Source organism: Micrasema longulum, unplaced genomic scaffold (genome assembly GCF_059751315.1).
Source record: "Micrasema longulum isolate JH-2025_06_02 unplaced genomic scaffold, ASM5975131v1 h1tg000690l, whole genome shotgun sequence".
In the NCBI taxonomy this organism is placed as follows: domain Eukaryota; kingdom Metazoa; phylum Arthropoda; class Insecta; order Trichoptera; family Brachycentridae; genus Micrasema; species Micrasema longulum.
In genome coordinates this window covers 93,926-114,056 of record NW_028277886.1, presented here as the reverse complement: position 1 = coordinate 114,056, position 20,131 = coordinate 93,926, and the positions used below count along the sequence as shown (strand labels likewise).

The 20,131-nt window shown below is 34.5% G+C and overlaps 1 protein-coding gene across 1 annotated transcript in view; it reads left to right on the top strand.

Annotated features, from left to right (window-relative positions):
* The window catches only part of unc80 (unc80, NALCN channel complex subunit), a 106,866-nt gene that overhangs the window by 42,962 nt on the left and 43,773 nt on the right, over positions 1 to 20,131 (top strand). Inside the window, 10 exon segments of the mRNA XM_088229642.1 lie at positions 939 to 1,129; positions 1,218 to 1,359; positions 2,976 to 3,040; positions 3,125 to 3,260; positions 4,650 to 4,833; positions 8,554 to 8,710; positions 11,770 to 12,040; positions 13,579 to 13,814; positions 16,577 to 16,696; positions 18,887 to 19,050. Coding sequence (XP_088085768.1) covers positions 939 to 1,129; positions 1,218 to 1,359; positions 2,976 to 3,040; positions 3,125 to 3,260; positions 4,650 to 4,833; positions 8,554 to 8,710; positions 11,770 to 12,040; positions 13,579 to 13,814; positions 16,577 to 16,696; positions 18,887 to 19,050 — 1,666 coding nt within the window.

Genomic DNA, 20,131 nt, shown 5'->3' with positions numbered 1-20,131 from the left:
TAACATAATTGCAAAAAAAGCGGGCAGAATTAGACGGTTTCAAGGTAGTTGATATTTTGATGACGATTCCTACGTTATTTTCACGCCTATTTAGATGCCATACAAAGCCAAAAAATTCATTGTGTGATTGTTACATACTTTTGTTTCAACATCACAGTATAATTAATACACTTCAAACTATTGATATATTAACAAAATGAACTTTAATCTGTACTAAGAGATATCTTTGAAGGTGTAAATTGAATGAAAAACTGTAGTTTTCTTTCTTGCGAATGTTTGTTGCCTCTGCAAGGTAAATTCAAATTAATTTTCATTTAACCAAAATATAATAACATTACAAATTAAATCAAATATGTACGGTGTTAAATTAGGACAACATATAAGGCCAGGGACCATTGAGCAACGCTCGATATTATGAAGGCAATAATAGCAAGAGTATTTGCCATTTAACATAGTTTCACTGATGTGAAGGATGTCGATGTTTAAAGTTATTTTTAGCTGCTCTTCTTTCCGGCATGACCAGGGGCAGGTTTGTTCCCAAAGCCGGGAGGTAAATCAGTCTTAGCCGACACTCGGAAATGTCCATCCAAAAAAATAATATTTGATTCACCTCATAATGACCGAGTTCTAGATATGACTTATCAGCATGAAAAAATGGGTCAGTGTGGTGAACTCATCCTTTCTAAGATGCGAATTGTTGGTCCCAGCATGCCCAAGAGGAATACAGTGGGATAAAGCCAAAAAGTACCCTCTATTGACAATGTTTCCTCACTCCGTTATTTGGCGGATGCGGACGGTACAAAGCTGTTTTGGGGATCTTCCACGTGCTGATACAAACACAAATCATCACATCCTTTATATCATGGTCTCAAACCACTTTTCATTATTTCTCCAGGTCTTGAGCCAAGTTGACAAACTGATCATATCTTTCATTTTAGATATGAGTCGTCGAAATTCCTTTGAGATGGGCGACAGTACTCGGGAATCAGAAGTCGTCGTTCTGAAAGAGAGAAAACTCGTTCCATTGGAACCAGTTTACAGCGGAATGTTACGTTTCTCTTTTCTACTTGACACCTGCCAACCAGGATCCATACCTGACCCTCATCTGATGGCTGCTCTGCTAGACTTGGTGAGTGTAATAAAACAGTTTTGGACTATACATTGTCAATTTTATAAATGTGGATAAACATTTCAACTATGAAAATGACTTATTTTAGCCTCATACTCCAGTAGTCTCCAGGGCTTGTATTATATTGGAGTGCGCGCACTTGGTACATTCGTGCAACAAGGGGCAGTGGCCACAGTGGATGAAAGTGGATATGCCTAACATCAGACCTTCTGTTCCTGTGCCAGGAAGAGGTAAGAGGAAGGTTTTTCTATTTAGTTTTACTCCTTGATTCTTCGTATTTTTTATTTTCTCTCTATCTATCCTCGCCTCTGTTGTATACACCATGATCGGTCTTACACACGTTTTGGATATCCGAATTATGTTTCCAATAATCATGTGTTCATTGTACTATACGACATTTTTTAGGAAATCAGATGTTTACTGACTGAGATGGATATGTTCTCATCATTACTATGGCTGCATCATCTGCGTGGCATGTGATGTTAATGACCTTATCTCACTTTGTAGATTCACTTCTTTTTTCATTCTTAAAAGCGTTTTTTATATATATTTATTCTGCTTGTGTAAGAAAGGGTTTTTGGCGTATATATTGTTGTGCTATATTTAGTTATAAAGGTTCTAAACTTGCTGTGTTTCTTTGTTGTTCTCAATATGTGTTATTTTTTTATTGTTAATATTATTTATGTCCCGAATTGAGTTGTTGTAACTCCTGAGTATGTAATTCAACGTATTATACTTGTAAAATACTTTGTGTTATATGATAAAAATAATAAAAAAGTACTCTGAACTCAATATGCGTATATTATCTGGACATAAGGGACACTAAATGATTTGCATATCAAGCTTTTGGTTTGCTTACACTCAGTCAATAATTGCAAAAGTTATTATAAATGGAGTTTCCTCAAGCAGCATTTTTGACGTAATTGTATTTGGGGGAGATAGACGCGCCGACCACCGCGCTGTCCCCCTTCCACCAGCTCTCCTCGCTTCTTGCGAAAAATAAAAAACATTGTCAGGATTTCACGACCGTTCAGACGCTAATTAATTTAGTTTTTCTGGGTTTTTATGCCGAGTGTCGATCGCAAATATCCCCGAGTAACGAATTATAATAAATAAAAAAATAACAAATTTAAGATTATCTGTCTTTATCATGTAAAAAAGGTCAACAAATCTTTCAAACTTTTCAATTCAAGCTTTACGACATGAACATTTTTTCGACCATACTTTCTTTCAGTTTTAGCTTACGGGGATGAGAATACTGGGATAAAAATGGCCCCGAATATTGTTCGTGTGAAACAGAAACGCCGGACTGAAAGAATAACTATTTTGATTATATTAGGGCATCAGTTAAAATTTTAATTCTTAATCAATGTAAAATCTTACTGTCACAGTGAAATGTATATTTTGCCCTATTTGGGTAAAAATCAAGTGCGGTTTTGGTATAAACGAGTAAATTTTATCGTTAGACCAGTTTTTGCTGTCGAAGTCGGGTATTACTCGTTTATCTTAATCATAATGAAACAATTACCATTATTTTACTGTCGTGATTCATGTTTCGTTTTTGATAGTGACCATTTAGGAATTTCCTGTGTAACAAATCAAACACTTTACCAAAGTTGTCCGCACGTGTTATTTTTTCCTTCTTAAATTTATTTTCTAATTTATTTATGCTTAAAATACGTTTATGGAGTTACACTGCAAAATATATCATGCAATTCAATCTCTCACTTTTTATTCAATATTTATCCAAAGGCTTTCATTAATGTTTCTGTCTTTACGTAATTTATGTAATTTATGAAACCTCTTTTGAAATGGTTTGATTTCATTATACTTTTCACATTTCTAGTTTCTTCACATCCTGGAATCAGAAGATTGAGAGCAGCAGGGAAAATGTTTTATCAGTGGGGAGAGGTAAACGCAATGTCCTTCATGTTAATAATTTCCGCATTGAATTAACTGCCGTCATATATTGACACTTTATTTTATTTATTACAGGCCATTGCCGGGAGATTGGAAGAGATGATGCATGAAGACAAACAGCATATGGCTCAAGTTATCTCCATGGTCTCGGATCCTGAGAAACAAAAGGAACTTCTGCAGCAAGATGAAGAAGAAGACTTCCTCGATGAAGGTACATTTGATTAATAATGCTAGGTATTGTTTTTATTTTAAAATATTTATTTTTTTATTTTAAATTATAATAGGGTAAACCAGGGTATCGTCGGCACCCCCCCCCCCCCCTCCGCCGGTAATCTCTTATTCAAAATCAAAAAAATATATTGTCAAAAAAGTCATTTTAGTATTGAAAACGGAGTTCTTAAATTTATCAAGTTTAATTATATTCATGAATACTGGCCACAATTAATTGTTGTTATTATGTTAGTATTCTTATTTAAAATCATGTATCAATGTCCTCCACTCAAACGTGCGAGAAATCGAGAGTTTCTTAAGATTTTTAAGGATAGAGCGTAGTGAACTTTAATTTTCAGCAAGGTTAGTACAAAACTTAACTTTATTATGTTTACCAGTGATTGAATACATGTTTATTAATCTAGTTTTGTATCAAATGTGATTATTTTACTAAGAAATTATCTTTTTTAATGGGTGCCAACTATACAAAGAAAAAATTGTACAAAATCAGAGATTGGCACTGTGCCAATAACTAACATGTTTTAGTGTTAATATTGGAATTATTGACACATGCCAATCAGTATTCTACATGCGTTATTGATATTTTTTTTGTTTATTATTTGCGGCAAGTAAAGTAAATTATTAGAGCATTTAGTACAAAAATGATTGGCTTATATTATATAAAAAGAAAAACTCCGAAGAAAATTAGTTTTAAAACAACTTTTTAAATAGAAAGAGCATTGCCTCTTTGTCTGATTCAGATTGAGTTAAGCTAGGGTTACCTAGGACAGCGGTGCCCGCATCTTAACGGCCGTAGTGAGCGGTGATGCGGTGGACAGCCGTCGTAACGTCGACTAGAGAGTGGTTTCCTAGGGAAACGGAGTTAAATGGTGTTGATAACACCGTTTTCCTAGGAAACCACACTCTAGTCACCGTTACGCCGGCTGTCCACCGCATCACCGTTCACTACGGCCGTTAAAATACGGGCACCGCTGTCCTAGGAAACCCTAGCTTTATATAATATTAAATCCATTCAATGATTATAAAAAATATCACGTCTTTTTTTTCCAAATACATGGAAATTTTAAAAGTGCTTTAACTGACCAAATTTCTGTGCCAATTAATAACTAGAGGTGCCAATAAATGGCTGAAATAGTATATTTTCAACCGTCTTTATTTATCTTAAAAAATTGAAAGATCCTCTTTATATCAATTAAAAGTTTAAAATCAACTAACATTAATTTGATGAAGCAAAAAAAAAAACGTTTACATTCAAATGATGATTGTTTAATTTACAAATGAATATTGACTCAATCAATACGCTTAAAATGCCAATCATTGGTGGTTTTACCCTACATAAAATCATTCAAAATATCCCTTTCTCCTACAGCGAGTCTCCAGTTAGCCGGCGGTCCCATCGGAGCAGAATGCCCGATGGCCCTGCGCCTCGTGGCGTGCATCCTGCTGCTTGAAATCACCGCCTTCCTGCGAGAAACCTACCAGAACCTGCCCAAGACCAGCTCCAGAGCTTCGGTGAAGGAAAGGCCAGCACCCTGGGAGAGGATTTATAGGTCGTTGGTACTTATAGGGAGCCATAGATGTATACATGTTGCTTTCTCTCTCCCGGAATGTCTCTTTCTCTCTCGACTGCGGCTGTTCAGTGCCTAACGCTTCGCATATCTCAAACACGACATTGTAAAGCCAAACTTTTCAATATTCTGACACGTTTCTAATATCTACCGTAAAATCATCCATGTAAATACTTGAACTGATTAATTAAGCCATGATACTTCACACCCCTATACCCATTACAAGACTACTGAATGCTGAAATTAAACGCTTTTTCGGCTAGTTAATACGATAATTAATTACGTTTCTTTTTTTGTATAATACATCAGTTAACACTAAAACAAATATTTAAGAATATTTTTTGAGTCAAAAAATTACAAATAAAGAATATTTCATATGTTCTTGATGGACATTTTGTAAACTAAAGTAGGTTCTTATTTTGAAAAATTACCTGAAAAGCCAAAAGTCAAACAAGATTTCTGAACATCGCATGGAATGCAGGACCTGCTAACAAAGGCCGCTGTCAAAATAAAACGAAGAACACCAGACAGATCACTCTCTTTTCCACGCCCGACAGCTCCCAGCGAATACGTTCTGTCTAATCATATCCCGACAATTTAAAAAATAGCATGAATTAGTGATAACATATGCAAAAACTTACAAATTGGTTGATTATAAGCTTAGACTATACCCTGTCTGCGTAATCTATAAGTGTAAATAGTGAATGTATAAAACTGTGTAACTTTACTAAAAAAAAATATATTGTTGGGTCAGGGAGTATGCAGTATTTTTCGGTTCGTGGCTTAATTTTTTGTGATCTATTGTAGTCAACGGAGGCAAATATAAGTCGGGAATCATCTATTCAAATTATTGAGATATGCAGAGCATTGATTATGTTGTAAAAGATCAGTGGTTTCATAAAAAAACTAACATCCAAAATAATTAGACATTTTGAATTAAATTACTCCATCACTCAAATGCAAGTTCGTCTGTTTGTTTGGGAAACTACTGATTTAAGTAACTGGCCTTGCATTGTGTTGATGTATCAGCCAATTAATCTGTCTATTTTGCATTGACACAAAGTCTGGAATTAATCGTTATTATCATTGTTTATCGGTTCCAATATCCCCCTCAATTTTATTATTTATTTTTAACTAAACTTTAATCTACCTACATCACTGCAAATTTTTCTCAACCTTTTCTGAAATATTTATAATAATCTAACTCTATCATTATATTTATATAGTATTTCTCTTGAGAAATCTTTGAAAGGTGTGGCAGTTAAAATTTGATAAATAAAAAAAACCTTTTCACAAAATATATACAATTAGATTCAAAATATCACAAAGCTTCACAAAATTTACACTCACCTTAAACATTTAAAACCAACTATGTGTAATTTAAATTAAATTCGGCCCATGATTTGAAACAAAAAATACTCATAAATTTTAAATAGATTTAATTCCAGACTTACAGTTCCAGTAAATCTTTCCATCACTTCCATGGGCTTAAGTGTTGTAAAACATTTTGCATCATTGCCTGAGAATGTTCATAAGTTTTGACGTTTCAATGTTTTAATTCCTACATAATTTTGTGTCTACTAATACACGAAATATTAATGCATCCCTCTGTATTGTCTACATGTGTTTTATCATATAATATTTCCAACAACACTTACATTATGGACATTATTGCACGTAGCAAACACATAGTGCTGTTGCAATGACATTTAAAAAACTGGTACGAACTATCACTAATATGCAACAAACGTGAAGACCATATAATTATGAATAGTCCAGAAACCGCATACGCGCATCAGACAGAAGGCGACCAAACTACTCTTAAAGGAGTAGTTTTACGTTTTGACCCATTAGTTTCTTTGTAGACGTCGCTCAGTACGCAACTCCCGATTTGAATTCAACTCTGCCGTGTTGTCTCGTTTTAAAGAATAGAAATACTGCTGGGATCTTAAAGAAACAGGATGGGATCACATTTTATGTGTAAGTAGCAAATGCATGTATAAGTAGCAAATGCATTACTTAAAAATTTAATTATTTTTACATCTGTCAGATTGTCAAAGAAAACAAAATGGACATTGTATTAGTGTTGCATGGGTAGACAATTTTTTTACGCTAATTTGCTCATCTAAAATTGTATCTCTCGGATTAAACAACGTCGTGGTGGAAATTTGACCGACATTATCTTTAAAACATCAAATATTATTTAACATGACATAACAATATCCGTTTTATGCAAAACAAAATTTGTTTTATTTTTTAAGTTTAAAGCTCATTAATTCAATAACTCTTATTAAATAACCCTTTACGTATCTACTATGTTGTGTCAATCAATGTTTCCGCGTGTACAATAAGATTTCAGAGAAATTAACCAATTGTTTTTTTTTAATATAATTATTTTACATTTGTTGTATGGTTATATTTTTCGCGATCTGGCAACATTACGCGGTGACTTCAAACATGCGCGTGGCGAAGGTGGAGCAAAGTGGGAGGATTTTAGGACACAGTCCGATGTATTCAAATATAATTCTACGCTCCTTCTGGACTATTCTTAATTCTATGGTAAAGACATTGATTATAACTGTAATCAAAGCAACACAAATTTAACAGTACAATGAACTCACAATGCGTATTAGAAATGAACACAAAATCAAAAACACTCTAAAGAAAACCATTTAACTAATCAACTGTGTAAAAATAACGTTGATATTTTATTTTAATTTTAATATTTACCAAAGACATTTTCACCTTCATCAATAAAATCGCTAAGTTGACCAGTTTTATCAATGAGTCTTTGAAATGAAATCACATTCGATTTGAACTGAAACCTACATAGGCAGTACAATCAAATGATGATAGTACTCATAAAACTCATGCATTCCTGATTATAAAGATCTTTTTGTGTCATTATAAACCCAACCTGTGTGTTTTTTTCAATGTTTTAATGTTTTCACTATCATATATCATCCGTAAACCGTAAGTATGACCTTAAACAACAATATTATTTATTTCCCAAATATTGTTAAAAGCCTTTTGAGACATAATTTTCATATTTTCTTAAAGAATGCCCATTTCATTTTGACAAATACTTAAAGTAAGTTCACTAAAAAAATCGCTTTCTTTGCTTGCAATAATACTGGGCATGTTTTTACTTCTACTTAATTAGTCTTAAATTTCACATTTATTAAAAATTTTATCACTATTTTATAAATACTGTCAAGGTTATTTTTTCTTCCATGTGCTCGTAACTTTTTATCGATTAATTATTCTCTTTACATTTTCCCCACTGAATGAATGCCCAACAAGTAATCCCTCACTACTTTTATTTCTGTTTGAACACCTATCGTGGTAACTTTTCTTATAAGAAATCAATAAAGCTTGTGGTTGATATTTCCCACATTCGAGCATAAAGTTTATGGACTTAAGTATCACTCGTTTTTTATCTCCATAATAAATTACGGTGAATTTCCATCAAGAACATTCATTATCAAAAAATATTGCTGTTTGTCTAACAGTTATGTAACACCATTTGTCTGAAAGCTAGTAGAATACTTAGTGGGGTATTGCGTTATCTCGTTGGAAAGAAAAGAGTAGGGGATTACAGCAATGTTGGACAGTGTGACAATACCTGGAGAAGGATGAATGCGCTACTCGTGTGCCCGAAGTGACAGAGGGATGTAATGTATCACCTCCCGTAAACTGGATCAGGGAGGCGAACCGGAGATGGAGCATGGCCCTATCCAGCATGGGCCACTCGCAGGCCTCCGCCCAGTCACTGCAGTCCATAGCAGGAGATGCCGACAGGAAGATCTCCTTTGTACTGCACGAGCCAGAGAACGAGTCGGAAGGAAGCAGCAACGCCACTGTGAGTCTATTTAAAAAAAAAAATCTTTTCCTTCTCATGTCAAGTCAGGTCCCCCCCAATACTAACAACCACTTGGAAGAAAGCTTCTCTGTCCTGAGCAGTGCGAAAAAGCTCCTTCATATTTCTAATCCCGGTTCATTCTTGCATGTTTTGAAGCCAAAGTTTTTTTAATTCTACAGTTAGTTATCTCATCAGGACATACCATTGGCATTGAGAAAGAGGCTCAAAAACATCACCGTGCGCATTTCATTAAAAATATTTTAGATTAACGTGTTTTTTTTGTCTTTATTAACTCTTAAAAGACTGGTAAATAATCCCTTTGAGCACGGTGATGTAACATCGTGTTACCACTAGTAAAAGACGGAATATTCTAAAATTCAGACATTTGAAAAAAAAACTTTAATAATTCCTTTTCCATAATTTATGCAAATAAACAGATAATTTAGCCCTGTTGTAGCAAAGTAAATTTAAAATCACTAATTTCGGCCTCCGTGGTGTAGTGGTCAAGACGCTTGACTCACGCACGGAAGGTTCTGGGTTCGATTCCCGGTGAGAATACCAAAATTTCAATTTGATTTTTCTTAAGCCTGCGTGTTCTGTGATGTAATTCACCACTGTAATTAGGCCTCGTGGCCTGTTGTGGTGCAAAAATAAATATTAAAAAAAAAAAAAAAAATACACCGCTCATGTTACGCGCGTGCATCCCCCTATCACTGTCATCAACCGACTGAAGACTGAATCTGTTTTACACAACACCCGCCGCAGAACAGCGTCTCTGTCTTCCTTGTTATGACTTCTATCTTCGTGTTCTCTCTTGTACCTATAAGGTATCTGTACAGATGTGTTGCTGAATTGGCGGACATTCATTATTCGCGTAGCAAGGATAAATATTCTTTGTATTAACATTTAGCATAGTCATACATATTTCATTTTCCAAATCGGGTGTGAAAATGTCCATTTGAAGATTACAAAAAATACGAATTCATCATTTAAAAAAATAATAGAGATATATCAAGTCTTGTGTCTCATAAGACATATCGACTAGTGTGACATCACAGCCACACAAGAGCTGACATCTGATTAAATTTGTTCTCAATTCATGTGATGATTTCATTTAAAAAATCAAGCAAAAACTGAACTTTATTAGAGCCACCATTTCATTTGTCATTTTCCTTCATAAACACTCCCACGTACCTAAAACTCTAGATACTTGCTCTTACTGGTGGTTTTACTTAAGCTGGCGCGTTCAGAAAACTCACACTAACGCATTTAAAATCTACAGGATGTTGATTTTAAAAAACGTTGTTTTTAATTTTGACCTAATGTGCCACTTTGATTTTTTTAATTCGGTGTTATATTAGAGGGTTGTGTATTAAAAAAAATACAATGGGTTAAGAAAATGTAATATTAATTGACTAAAATACTTTATTTCATTATTTTTAATTTTTCGAATAATTTTTTAAAATATTGCATTTTAATAATTGTAGACTTTCCAAGAACACGGGGCAATTTAAATTTGCAAAAATATATTTTTTTAGTCAATTATTCCAAAACTAGAATGCAAAGTTGTGTAGATTGTTTTAAGTATACAAATAACAAGATTTATTGTTTACTAATAAGTGTGTGTACATATTTTTTCCGATATAATTTGTACTGAGCATTTTAATTACACTCTATTCATTATTATTATAATGGACACAAAATATTAAATAAAAAATATGGTTGTTTCAAAATAAATACTCGCCATAAATACATGACATTTTATTAAGTAATTGTTTTTTTTTCCGCTCTAATCCAAAAGAGATTTTTTAAATCAGTATTATGTACATTAAAAATGTTTTTGTGTACGTTTTGTGAAAGCGCCATCACTACATAATCGACCTATTCATGATTCGATTAAATGAAAATACTTACATATTTATAAATCAGTGTTTTTAATACATAACCTAATTCTCGTATATATTATTATTTTATTATTATTAAGAATCGCAGCGAAATTCAGACGAACGCAGAAGCATCTTGTGTATATTGTATTACCATATCATTACCAACTAATAAAGCAATAGTTGTCTATGTCACGCTCATGAGCGCGTCTGAGCGCGAGAGTGACAGATATTATTTTCATAATGCGTATGCCGTGCGATGTCATACCATGGGCTTATTCACGGATGCTACGCAATGCGTATGTGTAAGTATAGCGCACGCGCCAGCTTATAAAAACCCACCAGTACAGTCAGGGGAATTAGAGAAAATATATGCTGTAAGTATAAACGTGAGTATTGCTGTACGTGAGTTTTCCTAATGTTCGCAATATTTCTGTGAGGAAGAGATGATGGATGATGGGTATTCGTCTTAACGTCCTAACCAGTATGTGAACATTTCTTCAGTTTACATTTTGTTTTTTCAGATCTATTCAATCATTACTGTATTGTTGGCAGATCTAGATAACAGCTTTTGAGAAAACAATCTTGCAATATTACACCTACTGTATACCTCTGATCTCGATTACAATGGAAACTTAACTTCAATTAGGAGTTATCTTCAATTGTCTATAAAATATGTGTTTTTGTATGAATTCAATATAAAAAACTCGTTCATTTTCAGGTTACCGACGATGATATTTCAAATCTTCATTCAAATAAATACATTTTCCTATAAAAAATCAATTTCACTTTATAGACGTCATAGTCATTCTCTTTCCGAAACGAATGGTGCATAGGGCACTGCATTGATAATCAACCGAAGCGTATAATGATCATTTTTGTTACATGAATGTAAGATGATCAGTCATTCGCATCAGGTACCATTCCAGGGATTATGAAATATTCTAGTGTAAAAACACCTTTTGAAATAATTATTTCATATCAACCATACCGGGAATCGAACCCGAGACCTCCTGCATGGTAGGCAAACGCTCTGACCATTACACTACGAGGCCGACTTAATAGACAGTTGAAGATAATTTTTTTAACTTGCTATTATAATACAGACACTAGTGAAATTCTTTCAGGTAAATTGTAAAAAAATATCTCCGCAAAAATTTACTTATTTGTTTTTAGCTGGAAGATGGTACAGCTATAGAAGAGAAGAAAACAGCCAGAGCCCGCGTAGTGCCCGGCACCGGGCGTCCGTTCCTCCTCCGCCGGGGGACCCAGCAGGGACAGGGCGCCGGCACCCCTCCCCACGGGGCGCCGCCCCTCCTGCAGCACGCCCCGACCCCCCTGCCGCCGCACCACCCGCCCCAGGGGGCCCCGGCCGGAGGGGGCTCCTTCAAGAGAAAGTCGCTGAAGCTACGGAGGAACACGAAAGATGGGAAGGAAATGGAAGAGTGTAAGTTCATTCGTTTCGTAAGACAAGTGCGAGATCCATGCATTCTGTAGGGCTAAGCTGAGAGGGCTTTGATAAGCTTTATTGACCAAATCAAGAAAGGAGTTCTGTGTTAGTTTTGACATGTAAATCGAGTGGACAGCGAAAGATCGGCAAATCCAACAGATACTTGTGAAAAGTCTTGATTGAAAAGGTGTGAATGGACTTGTAAAAAGTCGGAATTTATTATCACAAAAATGTTTATGATTTTAAGAGATTTTAATTTTAAAATATTTCCATAAGTTTAACACGGGAAATAAAGATAAGCTAGTTGTGCCCACTTCTAGACTGCATTTAAAAATATATATTTTGCCTCAAACTGCATACGATTCTATAACGAGGTACCTCTTAAAATTCAGGCTTTGGCTTTTTTTTTAAATGTCAAGTACAGACTGTTTGGAAAAAGCTTCTATAGAGTCGAAGAATATTTGCAGTACAAGACAGTTTGGCATTAGATTCATGTTTATCGATTTTATCTTGTTAATTTTTTGTCTTGTGGATTTGATTTACTCGTTTGTTGAGATTAATTTGCTAATAATTGTTGAATTGTATAATGTATTTCTAATTTATTTATAAATCCTATGTGAAGAATATACTAAACTAAATTAAACTAAACTAGATAAAAGATAAACGGCAGTCCTCATACAGAAGACTGAAGCTCAATCGCAAATAACTATCGACGTGCTTAAAAACATGCTAAGCATTTGAGCGATCACAATGATCAATAGTGAACATGCTTAAGTTATCGCAGTCATAAGTCAACGCGTTGTAATCTCTAAATCAACGCTCGTGTCGTTTGTTTTTTGTTTTCCTCGTAAATAAATACAGTTCACTGGCAAAAAATGGGCGTTTACTATAAAAAATAATACAATATAATGCATTTGCAAATAAAGTAAGGAGTGTCTGATACAAAAAAGTGAAAATAAAATTACAATTACCATGGCGACTGCTTTTTTTTTATTTAGCTTGCCAAGCTCCGGCTAAATGAAATAAATAGCATGATAAGTAATAAATAAATAAATAAAAATAGTCGTTTTGGAATATTTTCCATATTTACACCGGTGAAATTCAAATATGTGATTGCACAGCAAGATTATACGTCGCGAAACGTAAATATTTTGACATTTAATTTTAGATATTCACGGATGTTCCATTGTGATCGCGAATACGATAAATAACCATGGTGAGAAATTGTTATCACGTCACTTATTAGCACGCCGATAGTTATTTGTGATTGATCTACTGATTTATTTTGACAAAATAAGAAACGTTAAAAAATCTCAAATTTGCAAGAACAAGGAACGGTCAAACAGGTGAAGTGGGTTTGGTATAGCTGAATATTAATGTGTACGAGTATCGGTTTCTATATGGGCAATATCTCTTTTGAGTAACCGATACGTTGCGGCAAAATCTAATAGGTCGCATTGTAATGTGTTCTTTGGTAGATATTTTATGTTATTATTTAAAAAACATAACAACGTGGCTTTTCTTTGATTTCTCAGATGCTTCCATCCAGTCCCGTCGCAAGGTCAGCTCGTTGTCTGACCGCAGCGATAACTCAGACGTCGGGGGTGGTGCTGTGGGCACCGGGCCCCCGGGGCAGGGAGTATCGGGGCCCCACGAGGGCAGCGGAGGGGAGGAGAGCCCGGGAGTACTGAGCGACGACCACGACCATCCCCCCGAGAGTCCTGACAGCAATGATACCGATGACACTAGCAAAGGAATGCCGTGGATAAAAGTAGGCAGATTTAATAAGAATATTTTTTTACCCTTGTTAGAATATCAAGAATTAAAAATAATAATGAAGTCGTATTTTGCTATAACAGACTTAAATGTTAAGATTGTTTTTACAAATTATGGAAAATAGATTATTAAACAATAAACATGTATTACAGTTTTTAATTATATTTTTTTACACTTCAACAAGCCAGGAGGCCCAATAAGGAAATATCACTTTTTTCTTATATTATTAAAGTAATAAAGATCTATGAAATACTGTCCAGTAAAATAAATATTTTTTTGTTACTTATTAGTTATTAGAAGCATAAAAAATATTTTTAAATTTGTAATTTTGAATTGCCGCAAAAACGATATTTCCATTGGCCACGCCCCTAATACGTCACGATTCATGTTTATTTGTTTCTGCCCATTCAAATTTGTTTAGAACATTGTCACAAATCTTGACGTCACAACTGTCAAGGCCAACATGTTGCGTTTTTCTACCGACGTATTTTTATTGAATTTATTTTTTACATTTATGAAAACATTTCTCCACAATATCCACATTGATTTCGAAAATACAATTAATTATTCTAAATTCATTCCATTTCATATATTTTTATCGGTATTCGTAGTATGTGACATTTCCCTATTACAGTGGTGAATTACAGCACACCTAGACTTGACAAAAATATTTTTGAAATGTTTTTGTGTTCTCACCGGGAATCAACCTGGAACCTTCCGAGTTAGGCCGCCATATATGTTTTTGAATACCTGTATTTCAAAATATCTCGTCTTTTGACTAATGTAACACAACACATTTTAGAACCGTTTGTAACGAAATTTTTTGACAGTCTTTTAAAAGTTAAAAACCTAATTTAGAAGCCACGATGGCGAAACATGTAAGAATGTGATAAATGTGCTGGCTAGACGTTTAAACATAGGCAGAGTGGTTAATGTTACAGTGTGAAAAATATTAACTGAAACCAGCAAATGATAAGCCCTGTAAATGCCTTTACTTCCATATTCTCTTCTCAAGTGACCTTCATCTCTGTTTTAATATCACTGTTTTTTTATAATAACTTTGGAATCCAGTTACCATCTACAGACATTTGTACACACTCAATAATATTGCTGGCCAGTATGTATGTATTTAGCCAATATAACACCACTTTTGAAAAAAATCCTCAAATGCGCTTTACACTAACTTTACTCTTGTAATTACAAATACCGTTGGCGATCGGATAATATGGCCTAACTTATCAAAAGTTTTAAGTGTTTTTCTTATATTTATTTATTTATTTATATTTTATGTTATAAAGCCATTTACGCTGCCCCAAGCGTTTTCGCAATAAAAAAATATGTAATTCATTAAATTCGTAACAAAACCGAAATTCACAGTTCGAATTGCAATGTTTAAATTCAAACTTAAGATGAGTTCAAATTTTCTCCAAAATATTATTTTATTGATAGCATGTTGATGAGTGGACGAGTTGTGAAGAAATATCTTGTACCAAGGAGAATTTAGAGAGTGGACTGTATTGTTGGGGTAGGAAGTTTGCGCAACTTTATTAACCTGCTGATGGTGAGATGTGACGTGATGCTGGAACCCGGTGAAGAAACTGCGGTCTCGCGACGCAGGCACAGGTTGAATAGAGATGGCGGTCTGAGTAGACGCTCTCAAAGCTCGGTGGTTGATTTTGTGCGTTAGAAGACCTTTACTCGTAGAATGAGTACTAAATATAGAACGTTTTTTCCGGCACTTCAATGTAGAATTATTGGTTTGTAGAGTGCACTAGGAAATTAAAGGACGGGTTGGTAGATTTGGTTGAGTGTTGGTCCGAACATAGTATAAATTGCCAGATCACTAACGATACCAATATTTGAATCAAATTACGATTACCTAATTTATAAGGTAGCTTTTGGAAACAATATTATAAAAAGATCATCCTAACCATGAGGTCAACAAAATTATAGATCCATTAGAGCGTAATGAATATAAGAAGCAGCAAATTGACAACATTATCAAATCGCAAGCTACAAAGAAGAACAAGGAAGAAGATATTACCAGAGGAACTGCATACTTACCATATATACAGAATGTTACTGACAGGATAGCCAAAGTGCTAAAGAAACATAATATTGGAACAACGTTTGGGGCTGTGGTAAAAATAAAGAACCATTTATTAAACCCAAGAGATAAGAATCCCCTGAAAACGGAAGCTGTTTATAAACTAAGTTGCCAAGGATGTGATAAAGTGTACATAGGACAAACAGGGCGCACGGCAAAGAAAAGAATTGACGAACAAAAAAGAGCGTGTAAACTTGGGCACCCTGACAAATCTGCAATAGCGGAACACTTTATACACACTGGACATTTTTTCGCCTTTGAATCGAAAATTTTACATAAACCTAGTAATTACAGTGCACGAATAATAAAAGAGGCAATTGAAATACACAGACACCCAAATAACATAAACAAAGACGACGGGCTTAAATTAAACTCAACATGGTTCCCAGCACTACATACTACAAAAACCAATGGAAATGTGCCTACTGCCGACTGCGACATGGTACAAATTACTATTTCTTAAACACATATTTTTTTCTACAAAACACTCAATTTACCCTGAAGATGGCTCCTGCAATGGTAGCTGAAACGTCGGAACAAATACAACACGCGGTATCACCCAAAAAAGAAATATATTGTTAAAGATCATCCCATTTGAAATATACCTAAAATATTTGTTTAAGGTACTTAGTTTTTCTTTTTTGTTCTAGGTCATGGTTCAAACAATTAACTCCTTCAACTACTATTGTTCTCATCAAAACTTCTGCCATCCATATTGCTATAAGAGGAGTATGAGAGCCAGCTCAAGACTTATCAAATCTGTTCGAAAAGTAAGCACTTCTTCTTTTGCAACTTACAACTATGTTTTAAGATCATTCAATCATGTACATTAATTTGTTAACACTAGAAATAATATTGTATAAAATTTCCTTAAAAGAAAATCGATTGCCAAATTTCATAAAAGGCCGATGTTAGCGTCATACACAATAAGGAAGTTCAGTGTTTTTTTATTTATTTGATAGACTAAGCCATATTTTTACTACTTTTATGTATCATATTATCATCGCTATGATTTTAAAAGTTTTGTAACTACTCCTCCCGTGACGTCACTAGTTGTCTGTGAGTTGTCCTGACATTTAAAAAGTGAAACCCGTACGAATGAAAATACGGATTTCTGAAATCCGGAAATATATCTAAATACATAATTGATTGGCTATTCTAAACAGCTGTTCATTAGGACTTATGATGTTTTAAAGAACAGTAAACCCCCCTATAACGTTGAGATAGGTACCACGTTATCGGGGGGAACGTTATAGGGGGGGCGTAACTCGTGCGGGATGACGTATTCTTCCCGGAACTTGCGGGCAGGGTAGTTCAACGTGACGATTTGACTTTTTATTTTTGTAAATAAGTATTATCTACATCGAGAGATAATGCGTATGACATCTACCGCGCGAACGTTAGACCGGGTACGTATGTAGGGTACTTGAAAGTGAGTAAGGTTGATCACACCCTAAAACTGTCATAGTTCAGCACTAAGATTATATACCTAGTTGGTGCTAGTTAGCACTAATAAAAATAATAGCTCACTCGTCAAATAAAGTAATGGGGACGAAATATTTGTCAAACAATGGCACACGCTGTTACTAAATTATTGAACGCATTTTTACATGTTAAGTTTCAATTTTTTTAAGTGTGCATCGATTTAATTGATCATTATTTATTCCAAGTAGAACATATTTACTCACTGTATCTTATATATGTCTATGTATCTTAAATCAAATGCCTAATCCTTATTGTTGTGTATGTAAATTAATTTTAGTCTATTTTGTTATTTTTAATTTATTATTAATTAAATAAAATGTAGTTTCTTATGTTTAACTCAATTTTATTTCTTTATTCTTATCTTTCACTAAACTTAATCTTTATTATGACTTAACTTGATTTTACACACTTATTTTATATAATTGATGAAAGAGAATATATTATATATAAATTGAGAATATATATAAAGAACGTTGGTAATGCTTACTTAAAAAATGTATTTTTTTATTGAACTTCCAAATATTTTTTTTTTTTTTTTAAATGAATATCCCTGGGACAGAGCAGCGATGTGCCAATGAGTCATCAATGTTAGTTCCGCTGAACGTGTCTATCAAGGTCAAGGGACACAGACCTGCTGCGTTATACGGGAAACCACCGTTATAGGAAAAAACTGCAGCAAACGTTATAAAAAAACCCTATACTAGTGTACGTTATAGGGGGGTTTACTGTAGTTCTTTCTTTAAAAATATTTTTATTAATTTAATGTTATTAAATTTTGTATATAACCACTCACCGACTTTTCTATGTCTGCCGGTTTCGAGACGTACCCGTCTCTTCGTCAGGACACCAATTAAACCATCATGCAAAACCCACTATACACCTTCACCACAGCTGTTGCACAAAAATATAAAACCAACATGACAAGCATTTCAATAAGCACATGCACTTATTAGGACAAATATGCACTATTGCAACAACTATGTGAAGCTGCTATGTGTTGCAACAATTATGGTGAAGGTGGATAGTGGGTTTTGCATGTTGGTTTAATTGGTGTCATGACGAAGAGACGGGTACGTCTCGAAATCGGTAGGCATAGAAAAATCGGTAAGTGGTTATATACAAATATTGAATAACAGTAAGTAAAATGTTTGACCACAAAGTTAATTCTTAAATATTTATAATTTTTATTAATATCTGCATACATTTTCGAGAAACTTCAGCTCTAGGTTTCACCAGTTTTAAGAAAACATTTTTTGTCTATTTCTCATAGCACTGAACTTCCTCATCGGACAGGTACCTTTTTATTTTCTATGAATAGTAATTCACATGTTTTATTCCATATTCAAAATCCTTCTTATTGTTTCAAGCGTTGTCTATAGTTATCAGTTGTCATTTGTTTTTCTGACAGATTTTCTCGAGTCAAAACAGCGAGATTCGTGTTTATGTGCTTGATCAATTTGTTTGTTTTAATTTAGATTTACGGTGAAAACTTCGGAGTGTTTGGAGAGACAACAACCTTTGATGTGGACATTGATAAGCAGCAGATGAAAAAAGACAGAAGGGGAAGGAAAGTGTCTGATCAGACAAGTTCTCAAACATCACCAATAAGGCGAAAAGATAGTGTTGGAAGAAAAGACAAGTAAATATATTTTACTTTTACTTATTTACAACGTAATTTTTATTTAACAATTTTAATTTGTATAAACCATCGTCCGCGGATTCGCGTTCACCCTGCCAAGAATTGAACTCAGGTAATTCAAACCTTCTATCAAATTAAAAATTATTACGTGTTATCTTTCATCGAAAATAATTTATTCCTAGTAGTTCTGACTTCTCACACATATTTCACTATTTAAATACCAACATATTTTAGTACCTACATATACAAAACAAACAAACAAACCATCACGCCGTTTCCCCGTAGGGGTAGGCAGAGAGGATAGAACGCCATATCACTCTGTCTTTGCATACAGACCTCGCTTCCTCTTCATTCATACATCTTCTCATGCACGCACGCCGATTATTCCTTCTTTTGACATGTCCATCTCCAAGTATTTGATGGACTTAATCGTGCTGTGGAGAGCACAGCTAACGAGCCATGAAGTTGGCAGAGCCGAACACCGCTTTGGCCTGCAACGCGTAATCCGAAGCAACGTCAGCTCGGACAAGTTATTAAACGTCGTGCATCGGAAAAACATTCACATTTCATCTTGGCATTTCGTGTCGCCCGTCCACCAGCTCCTTGCCAGTGTTCGCTATTGTAAATTATTTCTGTACAAAATTGTAAAGATGTAACTCGTGTATATCTACTCAATAAATAACTTCAATTGTAATCCATCTTTCTCGTTTAACTTCAAATCAATTCACGCACCCATCCATACAAATGGATCACGTCGGGGTCACCATCTGTGGAGGGCGCCACCAACTTCACGGCTAGTTGGTGGTGCTCTCCACAGTGCCATGTCTTTTTCGGTCTTCTTCGTTTTCTGCATTCACATCGTAGATCCTTTACGCCGTTCTTTCGCTGTCCATTCGCTCTACATGTCCAAACCAACGCAGCACCCTTTTCTTGATATACTCGTATGTATACAGTATACAGATTGCATTTTATGTTCCACTGATGTTGTTTGGCCGACATTTTGGTTTGGTTGTCACATGGAATTATAATAATACTGTTTGTCATTTGTCGGCTCATATTTGACAGTTTGGAAGAGTGTTTC